We start from the raw sequence: 25644 nt of genomic DNA on the forward strand, positions 1-25644 counted from the left end.
ACGTGTCTGTGTGCGCTCGTATGTTTGTTTATGTGCAGGATGTGCATCACAGAATAAGGATGCAGTAATGAGGGAACTTTTACACTTTCATGCTCCAATAAATAATTCATCAGTCACTGTTTGAGACAGCAATAGAACTCTTGTCACCCATTCCAAGTTGTCTTCATCCCTCCCTCTGTCTCTCCTCCTCCTCCTCCTCTTCATTCACTTGTCAGTCAGGCTCTTTGTCAGTGTGCACAACTGCTCCCTTATTGACAAAAGAACCAATCACATCTGACACTAAAATTACCAGTCCACGTTGTTCTGCCGTATTTGGGTCTCGAGCAAAACATTTGAACAGACAGCTCTGTCAATTTCCTAATCAGTCCTCCAAGTCTGCTTTCATTTCTTGACGTTTTGTCCCAGCGTCATATAAGACAGCCACTTAATCCTACTTTCTTTCGATACAATAGCAAAGCCGACAGTTTGACAGGCTATAATGTGTTATTATACATTATCAATAGTAAGGTATTGAGAAGCATCAGCGAATCACTGAATTAAATAACAAGCCGCTGAACAAAAACATGCATTCAACGCTTCACAACACAAAACAAGACAAAGAAAGACAGCTGGAGAAACAACAAAGAACAAAGTAGCAAAAAAATCAAATTTTTGTTTGTTACATGAAGAAAGGATTTTTTTTTCTTTTTAAAAAAAGCTGAAGAGGCTGAAATGAAATTAATTCCCCAGCAAAAATTACAGCAAAAACAGTGTTTCTGTTTTCTTACTGCCTTTCAAATACTTTTTATCGGCTGGAATAAATTTCTTGTTGGAAAGTTTGCCCATGCATTAAAATCCCAATGGAACGGGAGCAAGGACACAAATCAGATGCTTTGCTGAAAGCTGATGATCTCGTACAGAGCGATCTTTGATCAGCTGAGCTTTCCTGGTCTCTCAGTTTGGTCAGGAAACGAAGGAACTTAAAATGCCTGGAGGGAAACACCCATCACTGCTGGGGTAGAAGCTCTCCAGGGAGACTGCTCGGCTCTGGTGCAAGCTGGCTCTACATGTTTATGAAATGTATGACAGGCATCACTGTTCAATACAGTTGACCGTGATTTAATTCTCTGAGGAAAATGTTATGATGAGCTCACCTGTGGGAAGCGCAGCTGGACCTCAGGTCTATGAATTGGAATTATCTGTCACCACTGGTCTCAGAGGTATCTAATTCAATCCCACCTCCAACAGTGTCCCTCAAGACAATATATGTTGAAGGAACAGCAGGCTTCACTTCGCCCCACTGCCATCATCCTCCAAAGAATTTACAGCATGACTTTTGAGTTTCATACTTTAAAACTTTCACAGTTCATTCTTGACTTTTGAAACAGCAGTGTAAAAAAACAACCCCCCCATCCTCAAGGTCCATTTAGAAGCTGTTCTGGAGCTGTTGATCATATCTCATGATCTTCATCAGCAGGTGGAGTTTGCCGAATGTCCAGATTTCCATTTGTTCTGAGCACTTTGAGAACGTTTCATCCTCATCTTCATCAGATGAAGGTCATGTGATATGAGCTGCAGAACAGCTGCTCAATGGACTGTCAGATGAGATTGTTTTGAGAGTGAACTTTGAAACTCAACTTTTAAGCCAACGTGACTGAAACGGTCTCAGACAAAACTGAAATTTGAACGTCAAAAATTCAATAACAAGTGAGCAAACAGCATCTGCTGATGATCACCTGATATGATCGATACAGTGACTCAGCAGGAGACGTTGTTCCATCAAATTCGTGTACAAAAACTGCAGAAATAGACAATGTATTAGAAGCCATTGTTAAATATATTCGGACAGGGGAGCAAACCAGCGTAGGAAGACAGTGAAAAGGCTCTTCTCTTGCTTCAAGACATTGCATGCTGCACTGACTAAACAGAAACGGGAGGCGAGGAAAAAAAGAACAAACTCAAAACTTAGCTCATGGAGGCGGAACATTTTCCTGAGAGGCAGTTCGTGTGGCAGTTTGTGTGCGCGTATACGTGTGCAATTTTAAACCATTTCACCATAAACCGGTCAGCTTTTCGATTCTGATAATTCATCCAGCCTCCTGACCCCTCGTAACTCTGGGACATCACTCACAGCCTTCCCATTTTCTTTACCTTTCACATTTTTTCACTTCCAATTTTTCTCGCAATTTCTGTCTATTAATCTCTTTCCCCTCTGCCTCTCGCTCCATCTTTGTTTGCTCAGAAGAGGACAGGAAGTTGTCTTAAGGCTGTAAAATTGGTGTTTGGGTGTCTCTGTCAGCAGATTGAGAGCCACCCACCAGACCCACAGTATCAGAACAAATCAGACTGAGATATGGGATTGTGCTCTGTGTGTGTGTGTGTGTGTGTGTGTGTGCATGTGTGTGTGTGTGTGTGTGTGTGTGTGTGTGTGTGTGCATGTGTGTGTGTGCGTGTGTGTGTGTGTGCGCGCACTCCCGCAAACATGCATACTTGTGTGTGTGTATTTCTTTTTAAAATGTACTATATCAGTTTGAGCTATAGCTCTGTGGATAATTGGTTTGGTGAAATAGTGCTGAGTGTCTGTGGCTCTGGTGGCCTTCACACTCTCTCTCCCTCTGTCTCTCTCTCTCTGTCTGTCTCTCTCTCACTCTCTCTTTCTCTCTCTCAGTGTTTTATAGATAAACCAATATCTGCGCTTCCAGCCTTTACTCTCTATTTCACACAGAGAAGTGCTCCACAAGGAGTTCACAATAAAGACCTTCTTCTTCCTCTCTCCTCTCTCCTCCCTTCTTCTTCTTCTTCTTCTTCTCTTCTTTCCCCTTCATTTAATTCATTTAATGACCTAATGAAAATGCAATTAATTCATCAGCTGTTCAACGCTTGATCCGGCACTCTGTTGCTGCTTATGTCTTTTTGAGCGCATTATTTTTAATGTTTTTAGCACACAATAATTTTAAGTTTTCACATCAGCTGAAAGACTTTCAGACTCTCAGACTCACATTGTCACAGGACACATCGTCATTCTGATTAAATATAAAGTTAAAATGTAAAATCATTGCTGCTGAATTCAATTGTTCCTCTCACTTTTAAAACCCTGTCCAACCATACATTCACCAGTAGCAATTAAGAGAATCTGAGAAATTGGTATCTGGGACCCAGCTTCCATTAATCAAGGCACAGAGTATGTAACTCAAACAGGGCGTCGCGGTGTTGCTTTTGGTATTTCCGTGGCCACGGGTACACGGCGCACCTGCTCGAGGCGGGATAAAAAGTAATCCATTATCATCTCCCCCCGCTTCGGTAAACAGCGAGTCACCAAAATACCAAACAGGTGTAGGTGAGAAAAAAAATTGAACAGTGCCCCAGAAAGATTTAACTCCACCAGTGCAAATCAATGCCTGATGCTACGCACCTGCATGAAAATGAGGTCTCGACTGCTGTGGTGAAGTAATCTCTGCTCTTCAGGACTCGTGGCTCTCGAAAGCAGTAAATGGTGTGTCCTTGGACAACCCTAATTCGACTCTCTTATAGACCTTTTTCACAGCAGACGTGTTGACTAGTCATTACAGGAAAGGCACAGGTGGAACTAATAACATTTAATGATGGCTCCATTCTATTTAAGTGTCCCAGTAAGGGCAGCCAGCGAGCCAGCATGTACAATACCACTCCTGGAACTGGAACACCCAAATGGAGCACAGCCATCATTTTTGTTATTAATTACACCATTTTATCCCGTGACCAGTCAAAATGGCAGCTGTGAAAAAGGTTTGTTACTCTCTGCAAGAATGTGACTCGAAACATCTGTAGAAGTCTCATCTGTCATTCGTAATGTTGCCATATGCTGCAAGACACCACATCAGAATCTCCCTGACCTGCTCTGCTGTCTGCTCCTTTTTAGAAACTGGCATGCAGACAAGTGCGGCTCTACAGCTGAATATTTCATCTTTATATCTGTCATCTTTTATGCTGGCAGCTCATTTATTTTTATTATTTTAAGTTATCTTTGTGCCTGGTTTGTTTATACTTTGGCCTTGAAATAGGTGAGTGATCAGCACTTTCAACAAGCTTACGCACAGCTGGCTGTTTTCTCCATTGTTTAATCTCAAATCATTGCATCACAGTGGGTTCATGTGCCACGTAAAGGGGGAACTTCACCAATTTTACTCATCAAAGTCTGTTTACAGGTCTTGGGGAGTACTATTGCATACGTGAAGAAATGTCGTGTAAAGCCGTTTGTAGCTCCAGAGAGAGCTGCGCAAAGTCTGGTAAATTTAGACTTGTAGTCTTCAGATGAAGTCACTTGAAAAGTGCAAGTTTGAAAATGAAAACAATCCGAAGGAAGAAGTAGAAGCAAGTTTAGCAGGCTTCTGAAGCATGCTCCTCCTCTCCACTTGAACCAATTGTCAGGTTGCATTGTGGGTAATGTAGGTTTTGATGAGAAACAAGCTTGTGAGTTCCACAATATTATAGGAGTGCAATGCTAAATCAGAGGAGAGCTCTTTGAAAACAACCAATTATTTAATTTTTGTACTTTTCCTGTGCAAACTAAAGATGTGAAAGATAGTAACTAGTCCTCTTTTTGTGTGCGTGTGTGTGGTTGTGTGTTTGTGTGTAGGTGCTGCCTCGTCAGACGTGTGGCTTGTTTACTCACACCATCTACTATAAGGAATACCCTGGTGGACCTAAAGAACTGGACAAAAGCATCCGTGGGGGAGAGCTGTTTCTCACTGTGCTACTCAACCCAGTGAGTCAGAGAAACTACACACACACAAACATACACACACACACACACACACACACACACACACACACACACACACACACACTTGCACATGTAAACAGATATGCAGAGCGAGAAACAGGGAGGACTTACTTTCTATTTTGATTTTTGCACCTTAAAGAGGCACCAACTGGGTTTCCCGCTCTGTCTGTAAAGGTAACTTCTTCTCTGTCTGGTTCATTTTTCATTCTGGCGTGTGTGTCTGTGTGTGTGTGTGTGTGTGTGTGCGCTCATGTGTGTGCGTGCGTGTGTGTTAGTGTGCATGTGTGCGTGTCTGTGTCTGTCTGTCTCTTTTTTTGTCAGGGGCTGCTTCTCACAGTGGAGCTGTGTTCATCTCCCCACTTTAAATTAGGTCTCACCACAGGGGGGTTGCTGTCACACATACACATGCACACACACACGCACACACACACACACACACACGTGTCCTCCCCCTCTCGCTTACCCCTGCTGTGTATGTCAGCTCAACTCGATTCTGCTTTGAATTAAGGAACAGAATTAGGTTTTGGTGGCAGTTAAGATGCTCATCCACGCGCACGTGCTCACAAGTGCATGCAGGCACACAGTTAAAGGTAGACATAGAAATTCCCAGGAATTATCCCCAAACAATCTCTCTCTGACTCAAACCGCACTCATGCACATGCACAGACATGCACAAAGATGCTCATAGACCAGCGGTAGGCCGTATTGAAGTGTCAGGTAGAGGAGTGCTGAACTAGAGGAGCTGTCAGAACTCAGCGAACATCATAGAGTCAAGTGCAGCTTTGCACAACAACCCAATCTAGTCCTTTCTTCTCGCTCTGCACCACTTTGTCTCCATCTGTCTGTCTTTTTGCTATTCTTTTTTATTCCGTATTTTCTTTTTGTCTCTATTTCCTGACATCTTTCTTTTGTTTCTTTCCTTTCTTCCTTTGTTTCCATTCCCTCTTTGTGTCTTTCTTCTGCCTTCCATTCTTTGCTGTTTTATTTATTTAGATGTTTTTTCCTTTGTTTTGTCCGTCTTCACGTCAGTTCATCTCCGTTTCTTCCTTTGAATACAGTGTTTTAACTACTGAAAAATGCTAATAACATATAACATCTGAGAAATATTGTGAGAGCTTGTTGTCCTACTCTCAAATGACAGTTGATATAACAAAACCAATTAATATGCAGTTCAAAAGAACTCTTTTAATTGCTTCATTTTCTGTTCCTAACTTCTCTGTATCAGGTAACACCTTCCTGGAAAAAAATGTCCTTTGTTATACATCAAGTGAAGTGTTTTACATTTCCCCTAGCATAGACAATGGGTTTCTAATAATAGACAAAGACCTAGGTGGCTGGTTTGGAGTGAGAACTACAGAGAGTGTAATTTACCTTTTTCTATCAAAGAGAGGTATAAGTGGGGAGGTGAATTGCTTGTAATGTGTTGTTAAAGCCAGAAGTCAGTGGAGAAAATGAACCAGACAAAGAGTCAACTGTGCTTAAAAAGTCCTTCTCACGGCCATTTTGAACATTCATTTCATTATACACTTCACTGAATGAATCGTGATAGGGCCTAATACTTATGTAGCCTTCTGCAAAGCTGTGTATTTAGCTTGCAGGGGGAGCACAAGCTAAAATGGCTGAACAAACACATGTAGTGTTGAGGAAGACAGGTAGTTCTATATTTTATCTTTGAGTTGAAGGTAACACGAGTAATGACTTCCTAGAGTGCCTTGTAAAAAGGAAATGCCAAGATTTTCGATTCCAGCAGGCCACTATAACATGAGGGGTTTTTCTTCTTCTTCTTTTACTGGCAATTTAAAAGGAGATACATTAAAAGATTCCAGTACCTTTACAAGCATTGAAGCATGCAGTCCATAAAAATTACTGACATAGCCAGTTTGGACAGAATTAACATCATGGACTTGCTCTTATAAATTTTACATAAATCCACCTCCCTCTTTTAAACTTGCCCTGTACATACACTCGCACAGTGGTTGCAGGCTGCCTTTTGGTCCCTGAAATCATCTGAAAGGACCCTGAGAGGTGCTTCTTCCATGACAGCTGGACTGAGTGCCTCCAGAGTAAACACCGCTGCTCCATAAAGCCAAGGCACCGAATGATCCAATGGAGAATTACCCAAAGGCTCCGTGTACGAAACACTGTTGTTTCCTCAGATTCCCCATCCTGCTCTAAATGCAATGAGGGAACCAATGCTTATTTATTCTGTTTCTGCCTGATTTTTAGCAGTGCGGAGCTGCATAAACACAGCCCAACACCTGACCAAGGAAGTACCACTTGAGAATAAGAAGTTGCTATTATTGCTACACACATCAAGTATATGAAGTCAGAATATTTCAGCGCTGGCTAGTTCAACCAAGCAGTAGCACTTAAAATAACAGTTTACACTAATTTGTTTAGAAAGCCAAACACATTACAGTAATTATGATACAGTAACTCCTCTCTCACATGATTAAGGTGGTAGTACTAATTATAGTACTGGTATATCAACAACCTGGTATGTTGTGGTTTTAAGTGCTGCTATTGTGGTGCTCATTATAATAGTATAATATGCTAAAATAGGATTTTATAACAATAAGGATAAATTGTTTTTTTAACCTAGTGTTCAGTTGGGTGACAAAATCCAATTAAGACATTAGCAACATCAGAGAAATACTGTAGAAAGAAAATTCTACAGAAGAGGAAGTTCTTTTAATATATTAAACAGCATTACAGTAAATTAAATTGGTTTGAAAGCACAAGCAAATTTTTGTGTAAAAACATAGCTTTGCAATAATAAGATTTTTTTTTTTTTTTTTACCCAAATTACATTAATGAAAACATATATTGCATCATGCCTCAGTTTTCTAACTGTGCACTGGGCTTGGGTTGAAGCAGCCTGTTCTTTTGTTTGTTTGTTTTTTTGTGGTTTTCATTTCATTTCCAAAAATCCAGAGAAGTTTCCATAATAGCATACTTCAGAAGTTCTCCTCCATCAAAACATGTCATCCAATTTCAGCTTTTGTTACATTATAATGTCATATTTTTGTTGTGACTGAGCAGTGTGTTCCTGAGGTGGTGATTAGTGCCAGAAACATTTCTACAGATAATTTAATTAGCGTGAGTGTGTGTTTGTCTGTACGTGCGTGTGTGTGTGTGTTACTCTTGTGTGACTGTGACTGTTGATAGCTGCTCAAAGGACAAAGGACCTGACAAAGTTTGCCTCTCATCACCAGTGATGTCATCTCAACATGAGCTCACACACAAAGAGGGATGCCTCTGCACGCTCTTACACACACACACACACACACACACACACACACACACACACACACACCTCTCTGTCTCTCTCACACAGTTAAGGGTTTGAATTTCATCTTGACAGGCAGAAACACACAGAGGCTAATTACATTTTTTCCTCTATTACCACAATCTTTTGTCTTCCGCTCTGACCGCCTCCCTTTCTTCACCAGTGTAATAAGAGATGAAACTCTCCTCTAATTGTGTCTCTTAATAAAGAGAGCTATTAAACATGAAAACATTTGAATGTCCGCCGTGATGAACATGCACACACATACGCACATGCTCACGTATACATGCAGACTGATGATTCATTTTCACTTCTGCCTGCTATGTTTCCATTTGCAGACGCAAAAGCTTTCATTAGTGTGTGCTCTGTAATCAATAGTGTTCTGTAGCTCTCTGCTTTAGTCCCCCGGGGCTTTCCTATTGTTTGATGATCTGCACATTGGTAACATTGTCACTTCCCATTCAATGACTTTAAATCACATTTGGCCTGTGGTGGCGGTTCACCACTGACTGTGCACGCGCATCTGCTATATATGTGTGTGTGCGTGCGTGTGTCTATGTGCGTTTGGCTACTTTTGCATCATTCCGGGCTGCACCAGCGATCATTGAGCTCTCCGTCTCACATAAGCTCGACAATCGATTGGACGACCTAGACTCTGCAAACAGCCAATAGGGCACAAGTCATTCCCCAATATAAATGGCCAGAGAGATGGTGAGAGAGAGGGAGGAAAGAGAGATGGCTGAGAAGAGGAGACGGGGAGGGAGCGGGGTGAGAAGGTGGCAGACAGATTGAGATTTAATTTTCAGGTCACGGCACCTTGTGTCACTTGTGAATCCAGACACATACAAAGAGGAAGTGCTGCACATACAGGCACACACACACACACACACACACACCCAAACACACACACGAGTGCATATGTTAGTGCATCAGCGTCCAACTATCTGTGTATGTGTGCATGTGTATGTTTGCATAAATGTGTGTCTTGCTGACATAAGCAGAGCTGTAGACATATATCAGGGCTGACATTTAGCGCTTAGCTCTGCCACTAAGCTTATTAGCCAAACACCAAATATCAGCACAATCTGCCTCATCTCCCAGCCCACTGTTACTCACCCTCCCATCCCTCACCTTTCGTCTTCTGTCTAAGGCTCTGGTGGCCTTCTCCCTCTTCCTTCTCTTTTTCTTTTCAAACCGTTCATGTTGACTTTGGTCACATGTGCAAATCTTTCCACACTTTTTTTTTTTCTCATTTCCACTCCTACCTTCCATTTCTTGGGAGTCCTGCTGATTGCTACTGAAGGCTTTGGCAGCTCATCAACACATACAGGCTTTCAGACAAACACACACACACACACTTTCTCTCAGTCACACACAAGTGCACACACACAATAAGCTTCAATCCAAACAGGAGAAGAAATTACAAAGTGAGAGCATAGCAGTGAAAAACAGCAGAGTGGAGAGAAGATGTTGACTGGAGCAGGCAGAATAAATTGAATTGAAATAATTTGCTGTATTGACGTTCAGCTTTCAATTATCCACTGATGAGACAGAGACAGCAAGACGGACTCTGGGAAAGAGAGAGAGGAACACTGCAGGAGGAAGGAGGGGAGAGAGGAGGATGACGGTGAAGGAGAGAGAGAATGAAACTGGAGGGGGTAGGCTTCTTTTTAGCAGCAATAACAATTCAATCAGGGAGAAATGTATGTGGAACTAAGTGGTCTGTAATGGGAAATAGACTGCTACAGCTACACATTGAAGGAGAGAGAAGGCAGCAGATAGGGCAGAGACGGACAAGGAGTGAGGGAGTGTAGAGGGAAATAGATAGATAGATGGATGAATGGATAGATGGACAGACAGAAAAGTGGGAAAAATCCATCCTGAACCAAAGGCCAGTGAAATAAGTAATTTCTTCAAAAATGCAATCATGTTAGAGGGGATTGGAACATGTCACAAACTCAAATACATGACTGGTGGCTCTCTTAATCTTCCAGGACATGGAATTTGTGCATGTACGCGGGTGTTTTATGTGCCTGTGTGTGTTCATGTGTGCATGGATTTTGAAGAACATCACTCCCATGTTGGACTGACATGCTTCATCAGAGCATCTAGGTCAGCATGAGATCATAGATAAAAAAAAAAAAAAAAAAAAAAAAACCAACAAAAGTCACTTTGTGGAGCTGACAAGAGAGCGAGAGCAAAACGTTGAAAAGGATGCGAGGCGAGGGAGGAAATTAAGCTGCATAGGAGCCACGAGAAGAAAAGACACGGGGCAGAGATTAAAAGAGGGATTGGCTGTGGGGTTGAGTTTATGTCTCTCATTTTTACACTTCGCTCCCAGCCGACTTCCAAGTATGATTTGAGCCCAATTCTGGTGTTAAATTATTAGCACAGTATTCTTTATTAAAGGCTCGTAGGGGACTCAAAGCAATCCAATATTCAGGAAATGAGACGTGGCAGCAGATGCAGAGAAAAGGTTTATATGGTTCAGTTAATTGAATTCTTAGCCACAGTGAGTTCTTCCACCAGAAGGGTGCGTGTACTGTGTCGGGAGATTAACACTGTCTCTAGTGGCTTTTTGGTATTTTGTTTTTTAATTCAGACTCACCTGCCAAGGTTACTGTCACTGCCCCCCCCCCCCCCCCCCCCCCCCCCCCCACACACACACACACACACACACACACACACACACACACACCTCTCTGTACTTTTTTTTTCTCCCTATTTTGTCTACAGTTCTCCAATTACAAGGAAAATCATCTTCTTCTCTCCCCCTTTGTTAAATTTGGCAGCCAGTGCTTAAGCTCCATAATGAATGTTTCCATGTTCAATAACACTCAGATTCTCCCCCTTCTGTCTTTCATGCGCGCACACACACACACACACACACACACATACAGTACACCACGTCCCCTCACAACCTGAGTCAGACATCACAGGGTATTGAGTGGTTTGAAGGCAACATAAATCACTTTTTGATCACCTTGCCTGCTTTCGAAAAAAAAGCACAAAACAACACAAAAAGGGAGAGGTGGGAGACTGTGAAAAGGTTTATAGCATCTTATTTTCTCCCTTTAGATTCGTCTGCATTCACCGCATATCAGTCCAAAACCTTTTCATTTTATAATAAACCTATCACGCTCTTCCCCCTCCCCCAACCTGAACTACACCAGCATGCCGTGGGAAATATTCCCTCTCAATCCCAAACGTGAATAGATGACACAGTGCTGAATTTAATTTCATACATTTATTCCAAGAGAAGTGCTTCGAGCTCTCCATTCATGCACTGAAGAGGGAGGCTTTGGCATTTTTGACATTACAAGTCATTGGAGAGGAGGAGCAAGCACATTTCTTTCTGGCTTGTGTTTCTGTTGTTCCTGCTTGAGTGCCTGGTGATGCCTTGACAGGTGTTCCACATTGTTGCTCTAACATCTACTAGATTGATACGAAGCAAGCGAGGCTGGATGGTGCGCTGCTGGTGTGCTTAGAGTGAACACAAGATAAGAAGGGGGGGGGGGCAGATGCACAAAATTGTGCCGGCAAACGCACAAATGCATAAACAATTATTCAGATCCACACATACACATAAAAAATGATTGACATGCACACCCTTGCTATTCTCTCTTCTTTCTCTGTTGTGTTCTATCACAAAACACACACTTTCCACACATATGTCTGGTTCCTCTTTCTCCCTCCCACAGTGTCTCTCTCTCTCACACACACACATCCCTCCCATCAGTATTCGGGGGCGATCGGTATTCTGAACAGCTTTCCAGGTCGGCCGGACGCTGATCCATCAAACCCGGACACTTTGTCGCTTTGTATCTACGGCAACCTTCAGCGTTAAAGAGGAGCACCGACAGTCCTCTGTCACCGGGAAATTCACTGTGCATGCCTGTGTGGGTCTCTCTGTGTCTGTGTGTGTTCACTTTTGCAGGCATACTCCCAAATATACTGACACACAGTCATCCATGCACACAGGCAGACACACACATGCTCACATCCACCAAATAATTCATATCTTAATGGCTGATGTTACCGTTTCATCCAGACACTTCACGTTCCCAAGCTCCCTCCAATCACAAAAGAAGCGCATGTGTGTGTGTCTGTGTGTGTGTGTGTGTGTGTGTGTGTGTGTGTGTGTGTGTGTGTGTGTGTGTGTGCGCATTTGTCTGTAGCAGCTATCTTAGCTTGTCTCTTTGATCAGCCTATAAAAGCACTGAGGCATGGACAGATAGCCTGGACCAACACACTATCGCTCCTTCATTCCCTCTGAGCCTCTCCTTCTCCCTCACACACATTAACCGTCATGAACACACACCCGACACACTCTGAAACACTTTTGCGGTGTGTAGCTGCACCTCGTATCAGCCAGTAGCTGTGAGGAGTATTGTGCTGCCTCCTCAGCTTTATCTATCAGGAGAGGTGAATACATCCGTTCCAGTTTATCTGCTTCGCTCTTTATACTTGAGACTGTATTGTGCTGAAAGTTAATGTTTAATCTTACATAACAAAAGTGAGTGTGTCACTTCGCAAAGTGATGGCAAATATTGATACCCGGTGGACAGCTGCTCTGTTACTGACTTTAAAACCATCACACACTGAGAAATAATCTGTTTGCTTTCCACTGCAGTCACAACAACAGTAATTAGATTTACTGCGCTGCCTCAGTTTTCACAAATGGTAACTTGGGAAATGAGATTTTGACTTTATCACAATTTTGCAGAACACAATAAGTTTAAATTTCCTTTCCCCTTTTCTCTCTACCCCCCTACTCTCTCTCCTCTGTATTTCTCCACCTTAGATCAGTATATTCATGACCCACCTGTCTAACTATGGCAACGATCGACTTGGTCTTTACACATTCGTCCACCTGGCCTCCTTCCTTCGCTCGTGGACAAACCTGAAACTCCACACGCTCCCGCCGCTGCAGCTCGCACACAAGTACTTCCAGCTTTTCCCTGAACAAAGGAACCCACTCTGGCAGGTGTGTATGTGTGGGTATTTGCCCACATGTATGGGCTTGTGTGCGTTTTTACCGTGTTTTTACGTGTAATGTGATCTTGTTATTGTGCAGACTCAAAACTATTCAGGATGAAAACAGATTGTGTGAGCTGTGCCGAAACAGAGTTCCATTTGAATTATGACGATTTCATGAGAGTGCCTCTTTCACAATGCTAACTTTGTCTCAAAAGCCTGGAAAAGAAAGCAAGATGGACTACTAAACTGAGTATTTACACTGATTTATTATAGTACTTATTCTTGCAATTGATTTCTGAATTTAGTTAGAGACAATAAAGGTCCGAGGATTTGACTGTAAATGTTGATTTTCCATTTTTTGACTTTTATATAGTGTTTTTGAAAATGTATATGCAGCGCGCTTGTTCAGGCTCATATGAATTTGTGGTGTCTTGTAAGCTGCTGTAGGCTGTGAATAGTTGTGTGCATGGCTCAATAAGAATAACTTAATTCATTCTGTGTAGCAAATCCTGCATGCACTAGTTATTCAGGCATGCATGCTTTTGTATGCAATATATAGTAATTACTTTAACCTCTAATCCTTAATCTATGCCTCTGTAGAATCCGTGCGATGACAAACGGCACAAAGACATCTGGTCTAAAGAGAAAACCTGCGACAGATTACCCAAGTTCATGGTCATAGGGCCACAGAAAACAGGTAAGCTGCACGCAAATGCGCACTCAGACATGCACATGCAACAAAGAGACTCCCTCTGTGTGCCCAGGTGTCGAGATCCTCAACATCAGAGCCCATTCATTTAATCCCCCTCACTCCATTGGTTCTGTCAGAGGGAGACAAAGGAGGAAGCTCTTACCTCCTTTCTTCCACCCACATACTATCTACTTTAGATGCATAGAGATACAGTTCTGAGCTACCACCCTCTACCTTTTTCTTTTTCATACTTTGGTCTTTTGCAGAGAGACAAAAAGAATAGGACATTATGAAAAATCTGCAATTCATGATGTCGCCTCTGTGTGATTTCAGGAGTTCTAATTGCTGGTGTTTGTTGTTAGAGGTGAGGAGGTCCCGCAATGCTGCTAATTAACTAGGTGATAATTTTCTAAATGGGAGGAGAGGTCACTATAGCAACACTGGCAGCCCAACAACAATAAATTGTATTTATTTTATTGCAGGGTATACCTCGCGTGTCAGAGAGCAAATAGGAAAACAGGGAGAGGGGGTAGCAGGATGTGTGGGCGCAAGTCTGAGTGGAACAGGGTGAAAAGAGAGCCGCTGTGGGTGAGACAGAGGGCACGACCAGAGCCCCAGTGCTGATTGGTGTCAAATGGCTTTGAATCATTTGATGGGGAGGCCTGCGATCTCTGCAGACACACTCACACACACATATAGTGTATTCTCAGCAAGATATAAATCTTGGGGAGAGAAAAATCATCCAGTATGGATCAGTGGATGACAGCTACTGACACATCCACACACACACACACACACACACACACACACACACACACACACACACACACAATACTCTCTGCTGAGCTGAATTAACGAGCCAGTTATGAATTATGCCCTTTCTTCCAGGAACGACAGCACTTTATCTCTTCCTGCTCATGCATCCCTCCATCTCCAGTAACTTCCCCAGTCCAAAGACTTATGAGGAGGTCCAGTTCTTCAACACCAATAACTACCACAAAGGAATTGACTGGTGAGAACATGCACAAACACACACACATATACAAACACACACACACACACACACACACACACACACACTTGCCTATCTTTCCTTCTCTCTCTATGCCTTTTTTATTAGCCAGAATGGAAGGTCAAATGAAAGATTATAAACAAGTCTTTCTCATTTTGCAAAGTTGTTACAGACTGTAATGTGTCTTGACGACTTTAACAATACATTAAGCAGTTCAAAACAGTTCAACAACGTCTTTAAAATGATCTTTTAAGCCTGCAAACATAAGCCAACAGGCATATGGCTTCCTAAATTGACCCATAAATGGGTTACTTAAGTGACAGAGACACAGCTGGTGGAGTCTCGGAAGTCATCCAGAAAGGATTTAACACTGAAAATTCCTCATGAAAAACTGTTCAAATTGTATCAGCAAGTTTATTTTAGGCTCATTGTCTATGCACAGATTAGTGCCCTAACTTGGTGACTTTAAAACTTGTATCTGACTTTGAAGAATGTGTGAGAGTTCAGCAGCGTGCACTCGTGGTTACTGAGTTCGCAGTAACGCTGTGGTAGGGGGTGTCTATCATGAGTGTGTGTATGTGTATTTCGTCTCACTTTTGTGTGTTTCTGTTGCCTCAGGTACATGGAGTTTTTCCCCATGCCCTCTAATGTTACCACGGACTTCCTGTTCGAGAAGAGCGCTAACTACTTCCCCTCGGAGGAGTCCCCGCGACGAGCTGCTGCGCTGCTGCCCAAGGCCAAGATCATCACCCTGCTCATCAACCCCTCTGACAGGGCCTACAGCTGGTATCAGGTACATACACAAACACAGCATATATTAGATGCCACTGACTGCACATGTATTATTTTTAACCCTGTACAGCTGCCTGCTTCATGTCATGCTTCATCTCTGTATTGATTTTAATTAGTTTCCATATCCAAGAATGTGTGCAGAGTCTGATCTCTCTCTGCGAGCGTGGAGTTAATGAGCCTGCTTCATCTATACATCTCAATGTGGGAAATGTCACGAGATACTGAAATCATCTCTAAGTCTGTTTGATTAATGAGACATGAATGTCAACAACGTGCCAGCTCAAATGTTATGTCATTGTCCTTCGCAGCATCAAAGAGCTCACGAGGACCACGCAGCCCTGCAGTTCACCTTCTATGATGTCATCAGTGCAAGACCGGGAGCGCCGGCCGAGCTCCGCTCCCTCCAGAGCCGCTGCCTCATCCCCGGTCTCTACTCCACACACCTGGAGAGGTGGCTCACTTACTACCCTGCTAACCAGGTAGGCACAGACACAGATACAGACGGCTGCACTTTACTGCACAGTGATACCAAACACACCAAGATGAGACTCGTTGTTCTCAACTTTTGAAGAAAGGGAATGAAAAATTTGATTTATTTTTGAGCCTTTACTGATGTTTACGGTGATCATGTTCATAATTGAATGAATGGTAACTGTGTATATTTTGCCCTGTTTAAAGTTGCAGTCTTGAAGATTTCAGTCCTGGTTGATTTAGCGATACCTACAGTTGCTGGTGATAACAGCAAATGTGGTTAAACACTACAGGTCACAGAAGTCAGGGGGCAGCAAAACAAACTATTGGTGTATTAATAAAGAACTCGAGCAATAATTGTTCTTTTTTTTATCATTCTGTGAGCAACCACGATCTGATTTTATGCTGCACATGGCATGAGTCTGCAGACAGCAGGGCACAGTGACAGGAGTTGGTTTGCTCGCTTAGAAGTTGGAGGTGTGCTGCCTGTCGCCTGCAGCTCACTGTGGCTGCTCCTTCTTGTTCCATGACTCCCTGCAATATTTAAAAATGATCCGCTGTCAAAAAATGGAGAAAAATTAGCAGCAACTTGAAGTGTTTTCGTAATACCAGTTTGCAATACTACAAATATATAAACACTGCAATACTTTCATCAGTGGGCTTTTGGCTCAATCACTGTATTCCCTCATTCAGTGATAGTGACTTAACAGACATTTGTTTATATTAAAATCTTTAAGATTCAACATTAAAATGTCTATTTTTGTTGTGAACTCCAAACAATAACAGTACACATGGCCTACAGGAAGTAATAGCAATACACCATGAGGAGAACTTTTATGACTTTTATTAAAGTGGATCATGTTGCACTAAAGAAGCTGCCCCCTGTACTTCTGCTTTTACCCATTCTCTAAATTAGTTGGAATGTACTAACTAGCCATGCAATAGCAGCTAGTGTTACAGTATGAATGTATCTGTGTGTAGCTGATGATCATAGACGGCCATCAGCTGAGAACTGACCCTGCAGCTGTGATGGATGAAGTCCAGAAGTTCCTGGGAGTCACTCCCCACTTCAACTACTCCCAAGCCCTCACGTAAGTCCCTCTGGCTTTCTCTCTTTGATCTCTTCCCTGGCATCCTCAGGTAAGGCCCACCTTTCACCTGGTGTGCGCTGCGATGGAAATGATAGCACAGATTCTACTGAAATGACACTCCAAATCCAAATCTGTGTGAAGCCTGACATCTACTGGTGAACAGTGGGGTACTAAACTGACCAGCTCCTCTTTGCCAGTCTTTGGTGCCAGGTGGAGTCATTCTCTGAAAAATACGACAGTGACATCACTTGGCACCAAAGATCAGCCAATAGCAGATGGTCAGTTCACTTCTCGCTTTGAGCCATTACACACTGCACAGATGTGGGTTTGTCAGTATTTGAAGGAAAGAAAAAAAAATGTACGTGGTCACAAAAAAAGACAATATGGATACAAAATGAACAAGAGACACAAAAGAGAAAAGAAACAGCAATGAAGAAAGGGTGGAGGCATTCATTTCACTTCAAATTTTTCACATTTAAGTATAGAGGACTGTAACTGTATTTTACTTTTCCATTTGACCTGAAATGACTGTTGGCCTTGTGCTCCATCTATTGTGCATTCATTCCTGTTTAATCTGACCAAATATTTCACATTGAGGAGGCAACGGCTTTGTGTGCCTTCGTATCATAACCGCTTGGCATCGCGTCAAACTGAAAGTAAAATTCACACAAGACAGAATAAAATACCAGTCTTGAACCGTGTTCAGGGTCAGACCTCTAAAATCAAACTCTGGTGTACGAGCTCTGTCCTTTCAGCTGAAACTTGGTTCACGCTGTACGTCTGGTTGCTCTGTAAACCTCTTCCTATTCATTATTAAATAGTACAAAGACAACTTTGTCCCAGCATCTTTTATAGAAAGGTTTCTCACAGGAAATAAGAGAATTTCCACCACAAAGAGATGGCAGAAATTCTTAGTATAATGTCAAATTAATAAAACAGTAATTCCTTAATGCCAAGGAATGGAGCAGGTAACTTTATATAATGTGGTGACTTTTGAGGACTGACATTGCTTGTATGATATATGTGTAAGTTCTTGAATAATACTTGTTTTACGTAATAAACACATGAATTTGTTTTTGCAGTCACAATTTGATGCTTACTCTTGCCAAAAGACAGTCAAGTGGTGAAGCCCCCTGAGCTGCTGGCCTGGGCTCAAATCCCAACAGAGCGTTGACTGTCTCACTTACACTGCCCGCCTGTCTGTGGTGCTGCCTGTCTGAATACATAAAAGCAGGAAAAAGATTTGCGCATTGCACAATGCCAATCCAAAGGAACTAGAACAGCATAGAGACCATTGCTAGTAACCGAGATAAATAACTAATGCGACTTCTGTGAACTGAAAAAAAAGGCATGAGCAAAAGGGAGAAATAATGGGTTCAACTGAGCAAGTGATAGCAAATTCAGCACACTGTTGATAAACTAATGTACATTAAAGAAGTCATGTGGAAATACAGTTCCCTTAAGCATTCTCATATATCTGTAACTGTATTGACCATCTGAGGAACATTCTCGGTCTTAATAATAAAACTCAAAGACAGCATCAAGTGTTTTGTCTGTAATACAGATACACTGTACAATCGTATTATTAATATGTGCAGCATGTTGGAAGGGATGCCTAAAATATGCGTGTCAACAAAATACTCAGCAACCCGAGAGAATTAGTTTTGGCCTCTTGACGCTCTGTTTCAACTCATTCTCCATTAAAGATTTTTGGATGTGAGTTTGGGAGGAGTGGCAAAATGTTTATTTCTCAAGCACCACTCATCAGAATGCAATCTGCCTGCAAGCCCTCAAATCTCCAGACAGGGACATCTAGAATTTGTAGCTCAGATTGGGACAGAGAGTGCCTCTGTCTTGAATCACAAGCCCACATGCATACAAATACTTTGCAACAAGATGCATTTTGACAGAATAATAAGGCTGTGTGTTGGTGCGCGTGCACGTACTTGTATAGCTACCTTTGTGAGAACCAGTTTGAGTTTTAAAGGGTTAGGTTAGAATTAGGGTTAGAGTTAAGGTGAGGGTAAGAGCTGGGCTGAAGTATTTAGTTGTGATGGTTAAAGTTAGGGTAAGGGGCAAGGGAATGCATTATGTCAATGAGTGTCCTCACAAGGACAGAAGTGTATGTGTGTGTGTGTGTGTGTGTGTGTGTGTGTGTGGGTGTGGGTGTGTGTGTTGGGTGAAGACCAAGTTACACAAAAGCCTAATCTTTCTTTTCTCCTTCTCATTCTTTTGACATGGCAGCGGTCTGACAGATCCTCAACACTGCAGCCTATTTATTTAATCCCCCTCTCCTTTCTTCCTCCTGTCCTGTCAGAGGAAAACTGAAGGAGAACCACTTAACTCGTTTTTCTCTTTTATTCACCCACTGATGCATGCAGATAAAGAACAACATTTGCATCTTTCAGTCACACCCACATTAGACCTTATACTCTGACTGCCAAATAGCAGTTAGCAAAAGCATATATCTTTTTACCTCTTCTTCAGCTGTATTTTGTACAACTATACTACAAGAGCAAGGTGTATGAATCTATACATAAATGCATGCGTAGCAAAATGATTAAAAAATTAATATAATGCAGTAAATATACTCACATGGAAACAAACAGTACATGTGCAGGCAGATCCATAAATACTGTATACACATGCACATACGTGTACCATGAAATATACATCCAAATCCATATCCATTCATATGTATTCGTGCATATATTCCATATACACACGGCAATAAGCGCGTGTATTTATGAGGGTGCTTTGCCCCAAGCCTGTGACAGGTTGTCACATTATATGCTGCTAGAACCAACATGGGAACATTATAGAGGCATAAAATGTATTAAAATATTCCTCCATCACTTTTTTGCGTTTTCTACATTCAGTCATGAATTTTAGTTTCGTCTCAGGCACTTGCATACATCCCCCCAGTGATTGTACGTTATCTATCTGATCTCATTGCCATTATCTCTCTTTGAGAGCCATGTTTTCTGATGTCTGCTCTTTCCGATAGCGAAGTTGTGATCGCTGTCTTTACCTGTAAACCACGGCAGTCAGATAATCCTCCATCATGCTTTTTTGTCTGGAGCAAGTCTTGATTATGAGCTCATGTTTTACAAAATCTGAAGATGAAAAACACTTTGGATAAAACAAGGACGACATTCTGTGTATATCATATTTAATTTTTTTTTCCAAATGTATCGTGGCATTTAAATAAATGAATGATAACCAGAGTGGTGGTGTCCTCTGCACCCACTGGAGCTCTCGGAGGGCAAAATAAGTGGTATTAGTATAAAGACAAAAATATACTTTAATCCACTGGTAGGTTGAGGCATAAAGAATCCAATTCCATGCAGTCTGCTGGATGGTCAGAAATAAAAAAAAAAAACCTTTAATAAATATGGTCCAGTACATTATAAAAATACACTAGCATTGGTACAGTTGCCTCCCTCAGGTAGTCTTTACACACAATGAACGCAAACCAATACGTAGTCACATTTTTAAATTAGATTTGCATGGAAATGAGTAAACAAAACAAACTGTAGCCTATGCATATTTCTAACTCTATTTAACCATCTCATAAAATACTACTAATACATTAATTCATAAGAAGTGGACAAGTGGAGCCAGTCAATAAGCTGTGCTCGTGATTGTTGTGTTGGCATTGAGAGGGAGGATAGAGACAGAGAGGAGAGACACGGAGGGAGGGCGATAGAGACACGGAGAGACGAGACGAGACAGTCAGACACCGATAGCAAAAGAGTAAGAGACGGAGAGAGTGTGCTGAATGCAAAGTGACATTTATATCTGGTCTCTGAGTGTGTGTGACTCTTTTTCAACTGCAATTTCTTTACAAAAGAAAGACTGCTTTATATTCGTACCCATACTGAACATACTCCATTTCATTTTTTTTTATTTTTATTAAGATCTCTTGTCTCTCTCTCTCTCTTTTGTCACCTCTCTTTGATTTTTTTTTCTCTCAGATTCGACCCTCAGAAGGGCTTTTGGTGCCAGCTCCTTGAGGGAGGAAAGACAAAATGCTTGGGAAAAAGCAAAGGGAGAAAGTACCCTCCTATGGAGCCAGAGGTAAACTTACACGTTCTAATTAAAATGGATTTCTGCTCAGTAGGACACAATTATAAATGCATTTAATGAAACGTTAGAGGAAGAGACAAATAAAACAGAGAAATCAGCATCCTGACTGACAGTGCCAGCCTACTGTGGCCTCCATCGCTGTGGCAAAATTTCCCACAGGACCCAGCATTGGGGTGGAAGCTGTCAGCCAATCAGATCCAGCCAGAAAGTTACAACCTAATTATGAGGACTCAATAGTGACACAACACCCATGAGGCAGAGGATGGAGGATGGGGAGAGGAAGGTAGAGGGAGAAAATCCAATCCATAAATCTCTGTTCCGGCTACTTATTCCATAGAGGAGAGACCAGACCTGCAGACAATGAATCACACATTTGCTGGCACACGAAGACACACATGGACACAATTTGTCTTCCCACATGTGATCACGCATGGCTAATGGCTGCACCTCAGTGTCACCTGTAATTAAACTGTATTTGAGTTTCCACCGGGGGAACAGAAAGAGAGGACAGGTGAGGAGATGGAGGGAACACCAAGGAGGGCAGACATGGGAGGTGGAGGGATGCACACAGGAGGAATAATGGATCTCATGCATCCCTCATATGATTTTCACCCTCTCCAACCTCTCTTTTCTTTGCTCTGTTCATACCACTCGGCACTTAGTGGCCCTAAAGTCCTACCGAGGAGAAATAAACTAATCTAAAGATGGTGGCACATCATTAATCTCTCTCAACATCTTGTTTGCCTCCTGCTTCCATACCGTCTTTCTTACTTTCTAACCCCTTTTCCACTCACCTCCTCCTCCTTTCTCATGCTTCTGCACACTGTTTCTGCCAATTTCCATATGTCTTTTTATACTTTCTGTCTTCCCCATCTACCACTTATCGAATCGTGACTCGCCAACTTGTATTCTTCCCCTATTTGTTTTATTTCCTCATTCCATCTCCCTCACTCTCCCATCTACATCTGCTCACTTATTTTGCTGTCACCTTTGCACTTATTCCGTTTTTTTCCCCCCTCTTCTCTCTTCAGGCTCATGCATACCTCTCCAGGTACTACAGGGAACACAACGTGGAGCTGTCAAAGCTGCTGCATCGCCTCGGACAGCCTCTTCCCTCCTGGCTAAGAGAGGAGCTTCAAAAGGTCAGCGGCATTAAACTCTATGACACTCATCTCACTAGCTTGTAACTAAAATTGAAATATTTAGAGAGATTTACATCAGTGTATACTGAAAAAAATGTTCTTAAAGCCCCAGAAAACATAATTTTTCTTTATAAGATTAAGTTTATGTGACCAAATAAGCAACTATTAAAGTCTCAGACTTAGTTATTACATTTAACTCATCTGATCTCCTCCATCAGGTGTGTGTGGTTTGAGCAGAGGGTGGTGTTGCACAGCTATTTTAGACCAGTCTTCAGTCTTATGACAGTCTTAATTTTGCTCTTAGATTAGTTTAATGCAATAAAGACGTATACATTTTAAACCATAAATGTGAATTAGGGACATTTCCCCCACATAACCCCACTGACCTTCAGTTCAGCAAAGCATCCTGAACCTGACTGACGAGTTAGCAGCAGTATTTAGCCCTAAAACATTCACAAGCAGAATTTGTTCCAAATTGGTCTTACTCAAGGCAGTCAAGAACAAGACAGCTTTGTGCATCAGATGACTTTAGACATTGTCACCAGAGGGTGACAACAGGAGTGGATTTTCACCCACCTCAGATCCCGACAGAATAAACAAAAATCAAAAACCTGTCCTGTCCCAGTCCCAGAAGAATGACTCCAATCTCATCCCGTTCCCTTGCTGTCCACCCATGTGATGCACTGGTCAGGTGGCTGCAAACAACCAGCAAGCAGAGGAAAAAAGACAACAGAATTACGATCATTATGTTTGAAAATACAGAAAATAGTGTTTAATCATATTAGAACTGCATATTTATATATGTATAAAAACTGACCTATTGTTATTATGAGTCCTGTCTCTTCCCAGTCATGTGAAGGACTGTGAAATTGACTCCCATCCCCACAGGATCGAGCTGGGATGACATAAAGATGGACACAACACGTGATTTAAAAAACATTTTATCTGAAACTAAGACACAAACAACATCCTAAATGAATCTTCAGTCTGTAAGTCAGGGTACCACAGCCTGCACAGGTGCAAAACATTAAGTTAGCTGGCTCCGCCCATCCCTACCTGCAGGTGGGCAAACACACGAAACAGAGGCTTTGTTCAGAGGCTGTGACAAACATGCATCTGAAGTCTGACAGTTAGTTCAGATCTTCATGAAACTGGACCCAGATTTGATTGACAGTGCCAGCAACACGAGAATGCAACCCCTCAACAGTTATTTGATTTTGATTCCTGCTTCAATCCAGCGAGGACTCAAAAAAAACAAATGCAGAATCTCCCGTGGCTCCCAAAGCTGTTGCGACTTTGACAGAAATTGCTGTCTTCCTGTAGGACCCCACTGCTCATAGTAAGAAGCTGACTGATAGAAGATGTTTTTGAGGTGAACCCATACAAAGCACGCAGCAAACGCAACATGTTTGGATAGATTATCAATGGCCAAATATTGCTGGCTTTTAAGAAGAAAAAGGTCTTTTTAACTTGATCTAATCCTTGATTAATCCTGCCAAGATATTCAAAGCATGCACTTAAATGAGGCTTTGAAGTGTAAGTGCAGTTGCTGACAGCCGTCTCACCTTGATCCCTGCAGAGCTCTCTTTCTCCTGCAGTGCTCAACATTGTTTGACTTTTTGTCTGAGGATTTGTTTGTGCTTCATTTGTCACTGTTTATAAATCAGACGGAGCCACCTGACAAGTTCGCTTAGGTTTTCCAGAACATTCACTGCAATCACAGCACGTTTTCTGTCTTTTTTCACGGTTGGCATATCAATCAATAGGCAAACGACATGGAATTAAATTACTTCTCCTCTCTCCTTTCCCTCTTCTCCGTTTCCCTCTCCATCCCCTCCCTCTGTTTACCACTTTCTGAAGGTTAGATAACCTTTGCATCCATGAACCGGGGTTAAAGGTCAAGGGGTCAAAGACCAGGAAGTGACCAGGAGCACCTGACGTTCAGATGCACTGTCTGTGTCCTTTTAGTGAAGGTGAAGGCAAGGACTGGGCGCCTTGTTTCACCAAGGAGCTGTGACGCTGCTGAAGGGAGCAGAAGTCATGAAAGTGCAAAGAAACTTTGTTGGGCTGAAACTGAATACTTGAAAGGATGAGTGGATGAATGAGCGGATGAATGGATGGATGGATGGAGGAATGATAGTTTCAGGTGACTCAGACAGCTCTGAAGAAAGCAGGACTAAAAGGAAGAACCAGAGAACTATGGGAGACAAGGAGCACTGGGCAAGTCTTTGATTCTCAAACCCTGTTCTGAACTCTGGTGCACTGTCGTGCCGACCTGCGGTGACTTTAATGGTTATTCCTACTATTATTACTGTTATTATTGTTTTATTTTCACCTTTGATTTATGATGCCAGAACAGCGCTGGTCAGCTGTGTGTGGTTCCCATAGAGATGACTTTGCACTAAGTTCTGTTCTGTTCCATGTACCTCCAAGACAAAAAAAAAAAAAAAAAAAAAACATGCACCCAATGTGGTTTTGTCTTCCTTTTTGGGGGGGGAGGGTTTTTGGTTTTTTTTGTTTTTTTTTAATCACAATGAGACTGAATAGGCAGGGAGGATGAGTGCATGGACTCAGGGTGAGTGACAGGCTGTTATTTTCTATGCTAGGTTTTCTTTGTTTTGTGAGTTAATTTGTTCAAATGAAGCTAGTTTCTGGTAGACGTGCTAGCGTTGTTCACCCTTAGAGATGTCACTTGCGGCTTTCACTGGAAAGTATGGACTGGAAATGAGTCACTGAAGCAAGATGCATCGCCTGCTCATTATTTTCCTGTGACAAGTCATGCAGAAGAACGCCGTGTCCATTTAGCAGAGCACGAGCGCTGATGATTTCACTGCTCAGGACTGAGGAGACATGAGTGTGTGGTAGGGAAATTGACCAAAATGAGGCTAATGGATATGACACTTAATTCCAAGACCCTTTAAGTAGCTATTGCAACCGCAGGCAATTTCCTTTTTGTCAGCGTCTCATTTGAGTCTCAGCCTCCTTTTTTTTTTTTCCTTTTTAAATCCAGTGGCCTACGTTGTTGATCTTCAATTTGAATGCAAAAAAACCCCTAAATGTCAAACACAGAAACCAAAATTAAAGAAATGGATATGAATGACATGAATGACAACATAAGATGGGTTTTTTTTCACTGTTCAAGAAACACAGATGAACCATGTTGTGCAGGGACACACCTGCACACACACACCCTTGTGAAGTCACATGATCTTAAATGGTTGACAATAGGCTGTTTGTCCTCTAAGGTAAGTGAAAATGACAAGCATGACAGTTAGCTATTTGAAGAACTTGTGCCTGTCAGACACTGCATCAGTCACCATGAACTGACCTAGTGTGCAATAATGTT

The 25644-nt window shown here is 42.1% G+C and overlaps 1 protein-coding gene across 2 annotated transcripts in view; it reads left to right on the forward strand.

Moving 5' to 3' along the window:
* ndst3 (N-deacetylase/N-sulfotransferase (heparan glucosaminyl) 3) overlaps positions 1-25400 on the forward strand; it is a 41309-nt gene extending 15909 nt beyond the window's left edge. Inside the window, exons 6-15 of one of the 2 annotated variants that reach the window (XM_076728349.1) lie at positions 4595-4723; positions 12835-13017; positions 13611-13707; positions 14590-14713; positions 15332-15506; positions 15814-15984; positions 16958-17067; positions 21045-21147; positions 22188-22298; positions 24159-25400. In XM_076728349.1, coding sequence (XP_076584464.1) covers positions 4595-4723; positions 12835-13017; positions 13611-13707; positions 14590-14713; positions 15332-15506; positions 15814-15984; positions 16958-17067; positions 21045-21147; positions 22188-22298; positions 24159-24167 — 1212 coding nt within the window. In that variant the 3' untranslated portion in view covers positions 24168-25400. The remainder of the gene's footprint in view (positions 1-4594; positions 4724-12834; positions 13018-13610; positions 13708-14589; positions 14714-15331; positions 15507-15813; positions 15985-16957; positions 17068-21044; positions 21148-22187; positions 22299-24158) is intronic. The other variant, XM_076728348.1, reaches the window with a different exon arrangement.
* The last annotated feature ends 244 nt before the right edge of the window (positions 25401-25644 follow it).

The sequence above is a fragment of the Chaetodon auriga genome, chromosome 4 (genome assembly GCF_051107435.1).
Source record: "Chaetodon auriga isolate fChaAug3 chromosome 4, fChaAug3.hap1, whole genome shotgun sequence".
In the NCBI taxonomy this organism is placed as follows: domain Eukaryota; kingdom Metazoa; phylum Chordata; class Actinopteri; order Chaetodontiformes; family Chaetodontidae; genus Chaetodon; species Chaetodon auriga.